The sequence below is a fragment of the Gymnoscopelus braueri genome (assembly GCF_963280865.1).
Source record: "Gymnoscopelus braueri genome assembly, chromosome: 8".
NCBI lineage: Eukaryota > Metazoa > Chordata > Actinopteri > Myctophiformes > Myctophidae > Gymnoscopelus > Gymnoscopelus braueri.
Window position 1 is genome coordinate 55,949,718 of NC_137609.1, and position 12,258 is coordinate 55,961,975.

The 12,258-nt window shown below is 42.1% G+C and overlaps 2 protein-coding genes across 2 annotated transcripts in view; one reads left to right on the forward strand and one right to left on the reverse strand.

Annotated features, from left to right (window-relative positions):
* Nucleotides 1-301: 301 nt before the first annotated feature.
* LOC308090081 (low molecular weight phosphotyrosine protein phosphatase-like) lies at nucleotides 302-778 on the forward strand (the record flags this gene model as incomplete). Its single annotated transcript, XM_080435109.1, has 1 exon — nucleotides 302-778. The coding sequence occupies one exon, from the start codon at nucleotides 302-304 to the stop codon at nucleotides 776-778; it is 477 nt and encodes a 158-aa protein (XP_080291235.1).
* Nucleotides 779-3,690: 2,912 nt separating this feature from the next.
* The window catches only part of LOC308090082 (uncharacterized protein), a 68,381-nt gene continuing 59,813 nt past the window's right edge, over nucleotides 3,691-12,258 (reverse strand). Inside the window, exons 28-34 of the mRNA XM_080435110.1 lie at nucleotides 10,685-10,846; nucleotides 8,946-9,437; nucleotides 5,679-5,834; nucleotides 5,429-5,575; nucleotides 4,476-4,541; nucleotides 4,254-4,313; nucleotides 3,691-4,125 (exon numbers count right to left, since the gene is read on the reverse strand). Coding sequence (XP_080291236.1) covers nucleotides 3,901-4,125; nucleotides 4,254-4,313; nucleotides 4,476-4,541; nucleotides 5,429-5,575; nucleotides 5,679-5,834; nucleotides 8,946-9,437; nucleotides 10,685-10,846 — 1,308 coding nt within the window. The 3' untranslated portion in view covers nucleotides 3,691-3,900. The remainder of the gene's footprint in view (nucleotides 4,126-4,253; nucleotides 4,314-4,475; nucleotides 4,542-5,428; nucleotides 5,576-5,678; nucleotides 5,835-8,945; nucleotides 9,438-10,684; nucleotides 10,847-12,258) is intronic.

Consider the following 12,258-nt stretch of genomic DNA (forward strand, 5'->3'; position numbering starts at 1 on the left):
CAGAGCCTGAACGCAGAGATAAAGTATTATATCCACACTTGTATTCACATTCATAATAAAAGCTCCACACATTCTCCCGCCAATTATGCTATGACATCATTCTCCCGCCAATTATGCTATGACATCATTCTCCCATCTATAAGATATCATGGACACAACGTATGCACAGAAAATGTTGAAGAAAATTGGGCTTCAGAGGAAAGTTTGATTTGGAGTTTAGAAGACAATTTGACTTTTGGTGGGTTTGGACTTTGGAAGAACACTGGAAGAAACTTGGACTTTTGAAAGAGAACATCGGACTATGGAGGCCAACGGTATCAAGTCGGTGCTGTTTGTGTGCTTGGGGAACATTTGCAGATCCCCCATCGCCGAGGCGGTCTTCAGGAAGATGGCGACAGAGGCCGGCGTCCACGACGAGTGGCGCGTCGACAGCGCCGCCACCTCCAACTACCAGACGGGCAACAAGCCGGACCCGCGCGCCCTCACCTGCCTGAACGCCCACGACGTGCCCGTCAAGCACGTGGCCCGGCAGGTGAACAAGGACGACTTCGCCTCCTTCGACCACATCCTGTGCATGGACAAGACCAACCTGAGCTACCTGAAGAAGAAGGCCAAGTCCGTGAAGGACTGCCGGGCCAAGGTGGATCTCCTGGGCTCCTACGACCCCCTGAAGCAGCCCATCATCCTGGACCCGTACGGCGGGAGCTACGAGGACTTTGAGACGGTGTACAAACAATGCGTTAGAAGCTGCAAAGTGTTTCTGGAGAGAAATAGGTGATAGCTGCGGTACGGGCCCTCTTTCTTCCGTGTATCATCATCATCATCAGATGTCGTCCAGCTCGATATCTCGCAGCCACGCCCACGTCTCTGGTCGCCACATCAAAGAGGCCGGCCTCCGATGGTGGTCTATTACCCAAGACGGAAATAGCAAGACCCACCATCTCCGGTTTACTTCTCGTATCCGCGTGAAGTGGGCGGACGCCTTTTTAGGAGACAGGAAGTAGGTTGGAGTCTATTGATTCCAAAGGAAGAGTGAATGTGAACACAGCTTCTGAACCATTCTTTAGCTTCATGGTCACTGAACTAAATATTGGACCCGGTCCTCACAAGCCACACAATATTCCCAACATTTTGACACTAAAATGGCTTTTTTCAGAGAGACACATCAGGAGAAAATCAACTTCATTATCGACATTTCTCTGTCCCAGCAATACACTCTCACAGGATCTAGCACCAGCCAACATAGATCTAGCACCAGTCAACAGAGAAACATTGGATGTTCGCGAGGTTTTCCATCAGACGCACCCAGGGGTGCAAATAGACCACTAGAGGATCTGTAACTCAGAGAGCGTAAAAATGGAACCAAACGCACCCTTACGGATCCGTTTGTTTCCATTCGAACGTTTTCTGAGTTAAATAGACTCGATGAGGATTTGAGGGATTGTAGATTGGCGTCTCCGCGACTACATCTCAAATGGGGGTCCATGGATTCATGCATATTGAACAGGAGGGTCCTTGAAATAAAATAAAAAAGGTTAAGAATCAAAGTCGTTCCATCGTTTTTCTGTTGACAAACGCCAGGAATCACCCCGACAACAGCTTTGGCCCTGACATACAACAAGCTCTTGAATGATCACCAGATTAGTCTTCACAATGTCTGAAGCCGGGTTTGTGCTCATCTTGTCTTTTTGTTCCATTAATAATAATTAATAATTGTCTCATTTTTATTTCCACTACATTACATTCAGTATTATTGTTTTTATCTGTGTCCCACCAATCAATGTTTTTGTTTGTTCATGGTCAACTGGATCTGAAAAGAGAAATGACCCGTATGTATATATAGCCTGACATATTTACAATGAGGCCGATACGGAAGAGAGACAGTTCATATGAATGGCCTGCAGGTGGCCTGCAGGTGTCAGAAAGAATATTCTCTCATTGCAAGCGGATGGGTTTTTGACGAACTTTAGACTAGGTTTTCTTACCTTAATAAAAATGGTCATAAATACTGTATTCTTCCAGTCGCTAGTTTAAAGTCTCCTTTCAATCATCATGATATGCGTTCTGCTAAATTATGGTCCCATTTATTCTAAAATTGATGATAAAGTAGGCTATGCTCCAGGAGGGGCGGGATGATTTGATTGACAACCTACACAACCAATAACATTCATTCCCCGCCCCCGCTCTTGATTGACAAGCTACCCAACCAATAGCATTCTTTGGGGATTGTTTTCCGGTTCCCTGGTCACATGTCTGGTCTCAAGCAATAGCGTTTGAGTTCCGACGTGCCCAATGGTTTATATTAAAGATGGAGGATTGTATGTTCCTATTTGTTTTACATTTTTCTGAATTGTTTCCACAAAAGCACATTTCTACTGGAATAATACTAAACTATGTCATAAAAGAGTGGTTAGAACGGCTCAAAACAGGTGTTATAACTTCTGAAATCAATTTCACTACAATAGATTGCACATGAAGGACCTCTAGTGGTAGCATCATGTTAATGACACACATTAAAGCAGAGCTGTAAAAAAAAAGAAATGGGGCTTTTATTCAACTTTATACAAAAAACACTGGCTTTTCCAAACAAACTAACATTTGGGTTTATATACTTTATACAGTAACACTGGCGTTTATTTGGTTTCTATGAACTTTATACAGTAACAAATACACTGGCTTCTCAGAACTAAATGTAACATTGGTTTCATTGGTTTCATTAAAATACAAATCGTATGTCGGGTGGGCGCTCATGCGTCCAAAACCGTTACTTTTAAGGATTCAAATACAAAAGCATCAAAACTAGCAGATCTACAAGCTCGAAACGCGTCGCTTCGCGCCACGTTTCGAGCTTGTAGATCTGCTAGTTTTGATGCTTTTGAATCCTGAAAAGAGACAGTGTTGGTGCTATGAGATTTCCAAACCGACAGAGACGATGAGAAGGTTCAAATCACTGGTTATGAAGCATCGTTTTCTCAAATCAGTGCTGGTTTTACAAATGTTTCTAACTTCCAAAGACACTTGGTGCTCATGGGAAACATTTGAAACCCTTAAAACGCACCAACGTAAATACATTATACCGTATAAAACAATAAATATATATCTCTTTCAAAGAGGATTAAGCTAATTAGTATTACTAATGCATCATGTGACACGATATACGTTTCTGCTCCTGAGAAGCTGCTCTGACGGAAATACAAGGTTCAAGTTTGCAGTGCAACGCATCATAACGTAACCCTCTGGTTAAAACATTAAATAAACAATAAACTCCTTCATAACCTGACCATAACCCTCTGGTTAAAACATTAAATAAACAATAAACTGCTTCATAACCTGACCATAACCCTCTGGTTAAAACATGAAATAAACAATAAACTCCTTCATAACCTGACCATAACTCTTTGTTTATAAACAGGTAGCATCAATAAACTCTTCTAACCCATAAGACTGGGAAAGCATCTGTCACTTTAGATTTTAACCACTTTAACCATTATCTTATATTTTGGGATATTTAAATCATGAAAATGTGGGAAAAATCTTTGAATAATATGTTTTTTTTTTAAAGCAAACATTTTAACTCAAATCTTTGCTTCTGGGGGATTCCCCAAAAAAACATTTTTCAATTAAGAAATAGCAGATCTACAAGCTCGCAGATCTGTGAGCTTGTAGATCTACTATTTTTGAATAGCCAACATATAAATGGATAAACGTGGTTAAAATGTTTGTGGTGCTCTGTTAACGAATTTTGCTGGGGACCCCCTGGAACCCCCCCCCCCCCTGGGGGTCCCCACTTTGAGAACCACTGGCCTAGGGGCACCCTTGGGTGCCACAGCACCCACAATGCTTTGACCCTCACAGGAAGTGGGTTCAACTAATGTGCACCTGAGACGCTCTGAGGCCTTTTCATTGGCTCAAAGACAACCTAAACTCCTCCTCCCTCAGGCTCTTGTCCAACCGCTGCGTCTCGGACTCCAGCACCGAGGGGATTGGCTGCTGGGAGACCAGAGCCAGCGAATGGTTGAGGTCGTTCCGCAGCGACAGCAGCCATTGGCTGTTCTGGGAGGAGCGCTGGATGAACTCCGCCTTCTCCTGGTCGTCCAGAGCTCTGGAGAGACGCAGACGATCCACCTGAGACAAGAGAAGAAGAGTGAGTCATCCATTCACCTGAGACAAGAGAAGAAGAGTGAGTCATCCATCCATCCCATCCTCCCTCCCTCCCTCCCTCTATCCATCCATCACTCCATCCATCCTCCTACCAGTTCTTCCAGTTGTTGGTTTCTAGACGTGAGTCGTTGTAGTTCTTCTGGACCAACAGCCTGCAGACACACAACAACAACAACAACAACATGAAACCACAAACCATCACAACCCTCTGGTCCTCAGGGTCTCCTAGCCTAGCTCCAGCCCCTTAATCACTAGCCACGCCCCTTAATCACTAGCCACGCCCATTGGTTATAAATGTTCATGTCTCTACTGACCAGAGGTGAGGAGCTGGACGCAGACACACAGACGTGATGTTTCAGTGTTCTCCTCTCCTCCTCAACCTGGGAAACACAGGGATAATTAAAACAGTATTAATAGCATTATTATGATGTATTTGTGTAGCACTGTTCAGTGTTAATAAGGTGTATTTGCCAGACCCAGGGGGTCGGGCCTACATGTGGCTTTGTCTGTCCCCCTCTCCAAACGTTTTCATCCACACATGGGCATAAAAGAGGTCTGTCTTCTGTCCTCTTTTTGATTGGCCAAGCTTAGCGTGACGTATCCCGATGTCTTTCAACCACTAGGGGTCTGGCAGTACCAGGTCTCCTGGTTCCCTTGTTTAACACATTGGGTGCCAGAGGTTTATTAAAATATTATACGTTGAGTGCCTGCATTTCTTCCATCCACTTGCGTTATACGTTTCGTGCTGTGAGAAGCCCAGACGCGGAAGTGCATGTAAACAAAGCGTGCGTGCGAGACGGCGGAGGGTCCCGACTAACGCCTGGAACAATAATATTTCCAACGCGACCCTCCATTGCAGCGTGATCGCCGATCGAAAACGGCTCGTTTCCACCACGTTAAAAAGAAATGGAGATATTAAGCTTTTAGTCAAGGAGATAACATTGAAAACGCCGACCGGAAGGATTTTTGACATGGAGCCACATCCAGCCTCTTCTTCTCAGAAACTCCTTGGGTGATGTCAAAGTTTCGTTTTAGCGCCCCACGTGGGCCACTCGTATAAAAATAGAATTGGGTCAAAAACGGTCCGGACCGTTTTCGGCACTTCTCGTTTGGACCCTCAAAAACGGTCCGGACCGTTTTTGGCATTCAATGTGTTAAGGTGTACTTGTCTCAGTGTTAATAAGGTGTATTTTAGGGTGTATGTGTGTACTTGTCTCAGTGTTAATAAGGTGTATTTTAAGGTGTATTTTAGGGTGTATGTGTGTACTTGTCTCAGTGTGTCTCTCAGTTGGTTTCTTTGTGTTTTCAGTCGGTTGTTCCTGGTTTCCCATCTCTTCTTCTCCACCTCCAGTTCAGCCACAGCTCTCTGCAGTCCGGCCACACGCTGCTGAACAGCGCCATCTGCTGCTGGAGGCTGGAAATACATCATCAGCTTGTTTAGTGTTTTATCACAGACAGGACTCAGCCAATCAGAATAAATGAACACTTATGATTGGACGGAGGTGAGATGCACTGACCGGACATTGGCTGAGCGGCGCCCTATCAGCAGCCTGATCCTGTTGGCGGGCCCTCTCCTTGTAGCCAATCAGAGAAGCCTCAGTCTGCTCCAGAGCTAATCGGACGCGGTCTCTGTCCTTAGCTAGCTCCTCTGTTCTCTGGCTCAGAGTGTACACCTGATTAAAACCAAAGAAGAAGAAGAAGAAGAAGAAGAAGAAGAAGAAGAAGAAGAAGAAGAAGAAGAAGAAGAAGAAGAAGAAGAAGAAGAAGAAGAAGAAGAAGAAGAAGAAGAAGAAGAAGAAGAAGAAGAAGAAGAAGAAGAAGAAGAAGAAGAAGAATATTATTATTTCACAGCATATTTATTTTAACGATCAATCAAGTGATTGAGCTCCGGATCAGATCATTGGAACTAACATAGTATACTTTACTTTAAAGAACTAACATAGTATACTTTACTTTAAAGAACTAACATAGTATACTTTACTTTAAAGAACTAACATAGTATACTTTACTTTAAAGAACTAACATAGTATACTTTACTTTAAAGGGAAACTATGTAAGATTTTTGGTGTGTGTGTGTGTGTGTGTGTGTGTGTGTGTGTGTGTGTGTGTGTGTGTGTGTGTGTGTGTGTGTGTGTGTGTGTGTGTGTTTGTAAAATCCCCCTACCGCCCTCTGATGCATTCATTGATTAAAGAGAGCAAGGTTCCCAGTTGGATCCCGGGTTGGGGGGTTCCCCCAGAGTTAGTGTTGAAGTGTCCTTGAGCAAGACACTGAACCCCTAATTGCTCTAGATGAGCAGGTTGGTGTCTTGCATGGTTTCCTCCGACATCTGTGTGTGAATGTGTGAATGTGTGTGAATGTGTGAATGTGTGTGTGAATGTGTGTGTGAATGTGTGTGTGAATGGGTTAATGTAATGCACAATCTATGTAAAGCACTTTGGATAAAAGCGCTATACAAATGCACCATTTACACACACACACACACACACACACACACACACACACACACACACACACACACACACACACACACACACACACACACACACACACACACACAAGGGGGTGAATGTGAACATAGACAGAGGAACAAAACCAAAACACAGCCAGGGGGGCGTGTCTTCCTGCAGGGGAACAATAGTATAGTGGCTGATGGAGGGAAATGATAAAAAATAGTTTTATAAAATAAATGTATTAATTTATTGGCATCACTTTTTAATATTAATGCTATAATATCATTAAAGGGATTGTGCGCGATTCAGAGATAAACAAAGAAAAAAAATCCAGCAGTTCGTTTCCCCGACCACCAGGGGGTGACGCACGGAGGACTTCCATAGAGTAAGGAGACTTCTAAACGGGCCATGCCGAATATAGGTTACTTTATTCGGATACAATTCGCGGAACTGCCCGCCCCTGCCGGTTCTCTGAATTTTTATTTTTAAATAGGCTCTTTCATGACAAATTGACCACATATATGAAGTTAAACAACTAAATTCTATCCAAACGCTTTTTGAAAAGTAAATTATGTGCCTCCAAAACGAAGTTTGAGAGCATTTTAAAACCGAAAGTAAAAAGTTCACACGGACACGGACGCGCACGGATGCGCACATGCGTGCGTTAATTTACGGACCGGATACCCGGATGTGTAACCTAAATAGTAGGGAAAATACGGATTTCAGAAAGAGGAGTGTTTTTCAATGCAGGAAAACACCCCAGCATCATTATATAGTGGCTGATAGAGGGGAAAAAATGCAAAATATATATATATAGAGGTATTTTTCAAATTTAGGCTTAATGTTGCCTACAATCCCTTTAAGTCTCAGTGTTTAATATTAATACTATATTATCATTAAGTCTCAGTGTTTAATATTAATGCTATATTATCATTACGTCTCAGTGTTTAATATTAATACTATATTATCATTAAGTCTCAGTGTTTAATATTAATACTATATTATCATTAAGTCTCAGTGTTTAATATTAATACTATATTATCATTAAGTCTCAGTGTTTAATATTAATACTATATTATCATTAAGTCTCAGTGTTTAATATTAATGCTATATTATCATTAAGTCTCAGTGTTTAATATTAATACTATATTATCATTAAGTCTCAGTGTTTAATATTAATACTATATTATCATTAAGTCTCAGTGTTTAATATTAATACTATATTATCATTAAGTCTCAGTGTTTAATATTAATACTATATTATCATTAAGTCTCAGTGTTTAATATTAATACTATATTATCATTAAGTCTCAGTGTTTAATATTAATACTATATTATCATTAAGTCTCAGTGTTTAATATTAATACTATATTATCATTAAGTCTCAGTGTTTAATATTAATACTATATTATCATTAAGTCTCAGTGTTTAATATTAACACTATATTATCATTAAGTCTCAGTGTTTAATATTAATACTATATTATCATTAAGTCTCAGTGTTTAATATTAACACTATATTATCATTAAGTCTCAGTGTTTAATATTAATACTATATTATCATTAAGTCTCAGTGTTTAATATTAATGCTATATTATCATTAAGTCTCAGTGTTTAATATTAATGCTATATTATCATTAAGTCTCAGTGTTTAATATTAATGCTATATTATCATTAAGTCTCAGTGTTTAATATTAATTAATTAATTATTATCATTAAAGGCATACTAGGTGACGTTTTCAACAAAACTAAAGTTAAATTGTATATCTTTTGTGAGTGGCAAAAGTTTCACAACACCCACTCCATGAATTTCACCCCCGGAAGCCTTTTATTTATATATTTTCTATTGAACGTGGACGGGGGGGACTTTCCCGGGACAATGACGTTCCTGGCCAACGTCATGACGTCGTGGCCGACGTCCTGGCCGACGAACTACCGCAACGGTTTCCTGTTTGGCCAGGAACTACCGCGCTAATAACAAAAAGGAACCTCACGCTGATTTTAAGAGAATGTAGGATTGGAAGATCGAAAAAGAACAGAAAAAGAAAGCACAGCTCATGGTAACTAATGCTCTACTGGCTAAGAGAAACGATCCGTAGATAGTATAAAACAATTAAAAGATCGCTTTTTGAAACGCTTCCGGCTTCCGGTGAAAACGAATGGAATTCTGGGTAATCGAGGACTACGGAAATTGTATGCAGTGACGGTAGTGACCAGCAGAGGTTGCTAAAAATCGTTATTTGTGATTCTGCATTGTACAACTTTAAGTCTCAGTGTTTAATATTAATACTATATTATCATTAAGTCTCACGGCCGTTGATAAATAAAATATACCTCCATCTCTCTCTGGCTCAGGACACGCCCACTCTCCTCTCTCTCCTGCAGGAGCAGCTCCTCTCTCTCCCTCAGCTTGCTGACCAAGGAGGAGAGCTGCTCCTCGGCCCGCCGCGCCTCCGCCTGGCTCTCCTCCAGGCGGAGCTTCAGCCTCTGCACCTCCTCCTCCTCCTCCTCTTCCATGGATTTCTTCCCCTTCTCCTCCACCTCTCTCGCGTTCTCCTCCTGGGCCTCCCGTCCTCTCTCCTGGAGGTGTAGGATCTCCTCCTGGGCCTCCCGCCCTCTCTCCTGGAGGTGTAGGATCTCCTCCTGGGCCTCCCGCCCTCTCTCCTGGAGGTGTAGGATCTCCTCCTGGGCCTCCCGTCCTCTCTCCTGGAGGTGTTGGATCTCCTCCTGGGCCTCCCGCCCTCTCTCCTGGAGGTGTTGGATCTCCTTCCTGAGTGACTCCTCCAGAGTGTGTTTATCTCTCTCCACCTCCTTCCTCCTCTGGACCTGCAGCGTGTTTGCAGTGGTGGAAAGTAACTAAGTACATTTACTCAAGTACTGTACTTAAGTACAATTTTGAGGTATTTGTACTTTACTTGAGTATTTCCAATTTCCAATACTTTTAATTCTACTCCACTACATCTCAGAGGCAAATATTGTACTTTTACTCCACTACAATTATTTGAAAACTTTAGTTACTAGTTACTTTTCAGATATAAACTATGATATAATGAAACATACATTAACCACTTTAGCCCTATTTTATACACAGGCTATTTGAAAATAGCCGATCTACAAGCTCACAACGCGTCGCGTTGTGAGCTTGTAGATCTGCTATTTTCAAATATTTAGTACTTTTACTTTTGGTACTTTAAGTACATTTTGATGCCAATACTTTTGTACTTTTACTCAAGTACATTTTTAATTCTGGACTTTTACTTGTAACAGAGTATTTTTATATTGCAGTATTGGTACTTTTACTTAAGTAAAGAATTTGAGTACTTCTTCCACCACTGAGCGTGTGTCATCATCATCATGATACATGATATGTAACAAGATTATACTCAACTATAAAATGTGTTACAAATAATTGCGTCATTAACGATTTAATTGTGTTTATGACATAAACTAAACAAATTAACGAAAACTAGAATTGTTATAAAAAATGTAGTTAACTGAAATAAAAATCTCTTTTGTCTTTACACATAAAACGATAATAAACTGAAACTGTTAGTCAAAAGTCTTAAGAAGCAGCAAAAATTCAGTCTGAAAGCTCTCTCTCTCAGTGCAGCCACTTTCTGAGATGGGGGCGTGGCCAAAGCGGGGCTCTTTGGCGATTGGTTCATACTGGAGCATCCCCATGATCCCCATTGGGCCGGTTAGATTTTCAACCAGATAAAACCCCGCCTTTCTACAGCGTCACCAGACCCTGAATGCGAGGCTAGCCAATAGAGCATCGCAGTTCCCGCCCACTTCCTGGTGCCACTTCAAAAAACTCAATGCATTTTTCCCATTGACATTTCCAAAAATATTTATATCAATTAATTTAAGCCTAGAATCAAGCCATCCAGGGTCCTGGTGAATCATGAACATAAAACGTTTTTTTCTGTGATTTTTTTTATTTTATATTTAATTATATGATCTACTATATTTAATAAATACCCTCTGTTTTGCCGTTTTCAAAAAGTTTTTTCACAGAATCAAACTTTCAAAAGTTAATGTATTCAATTCGTTTCAGTAAACCCTAACGGCACCTGCTCCTCCTTCTCCTGCAGCAGCTCTCTCCTCCTGCTCTCCAGAGCGTTGCTCCTGGCCCTCAGCTCCTCCAGCTCTCCTCTGTCTCCTCCTCTCCTCTGCACCTCCTGCCTCCTCTCCCTCAAGGAGCTCCTCAGCCTCTCCCCCTCCGCGTGGCTCTCCTGTGAGTCAGGGGGGTTTGAGGAGGAGGTGAACGCTCAACACTCACACAGAGACTAGATCTATCTATCTATGAATCTATCTATCTATCTATAACACTCACACAGAGACCATCAGATGTAATAATCTCTCTCTCTCTCTCTCTCTCTCTCTCTCTCTCTCTCTCTCTCTCTCTCTCTCTCTCTCTCTCTCTCTCTCTCTCTCTCTCTCTCTCTCTCTCTCTCTCTCTCTCTCTCTCTCTCTCTCTCTCTCTCTCTCTGTGTATGACACTATGACACATTAGGGGTCCACTAGTAGCTTCTCTTTTATTTTCAAGGACCCCCATAATTCTGAGAGAGTACAAATGGAACCATTGGGTCCATGTGGTTACAGACCTGTAATGGTCATTTAGGGCTAAAGCTCTTTATGTGTTTATGGTAATATTATTAACCGCTCATTTGCATGTCCATGGCAATATTGACCAAAATGCCCACCACAAGCCAGCATGGCGATGACCCCTGGTCAACAAGACATGTGGTCAACAAGACAAAGTCATGTGACGTGACTGAGGTCAAACAACATTGGATAGTTAAAAGATAAAAGCTAGTTTAGGTCAAATAGCAATTTACAATGTAGCCATGTAGCAGACGCTCTTAAAGGAGAACTAGCTTTTTTTTTATTTTATAATTTTTATCCCTCGATTTGGTAATTTGTAACCCTTTTTTCAACGGGTGCCAATTTGCTAAGTGATCCTGGGCACTACACTCCCCCCACCAGCCTAGGGAGCCCAGGGCCGAGCTCATGCCTCCTTCAATGCATGAGAGCCAACTGACCTTCTTGTCACCCGACAGGGGAGAGATTCCCTGGTAGGACGTAGCGCGTGGAAGGAACACGTTATTCCAACCAGTTCCTTTCCCCTCCATCAGGCGCCCCGGCTGGCCAGGGGGAGGCAGTATAGAGACCAGGATTACTGCATGTTTTTGTGAGGGTATTAACTACCCTAGGAGACACGGGGAGAACATGCAAACTCCACACAGAAAGGCCCTTTCACCAACCCCACCTAGGGTATGGGCGCTGATGACGCAGGGGAGAAGACACGCCCCCAGCGCCCACAGCGTCCCCGGCGGGAATCGAACCCAGGACCTTCTAGCTGAGGCGAGAGCGCTACCGACTGCGCCACTGTGCCCCCCAGAACTAGCTTTTTCTTACCATTATATGATATTATAATATCCTAGGACTAGTGGTACAGTAGTGTTCATAACTCCACCCATAAAGTCCACCACAGCTAAAAACCCTAACGGGCGCTTTGGGATATTTTAAAATATACTGCCGTGGTGTTTACACGTAGATTGGATGAAATCACGGGTTAGATCTCGTTTGCGAAACACAAACACTATTTAAATAGTAATCTAGGATCTAGCATAGAGGCATGGAC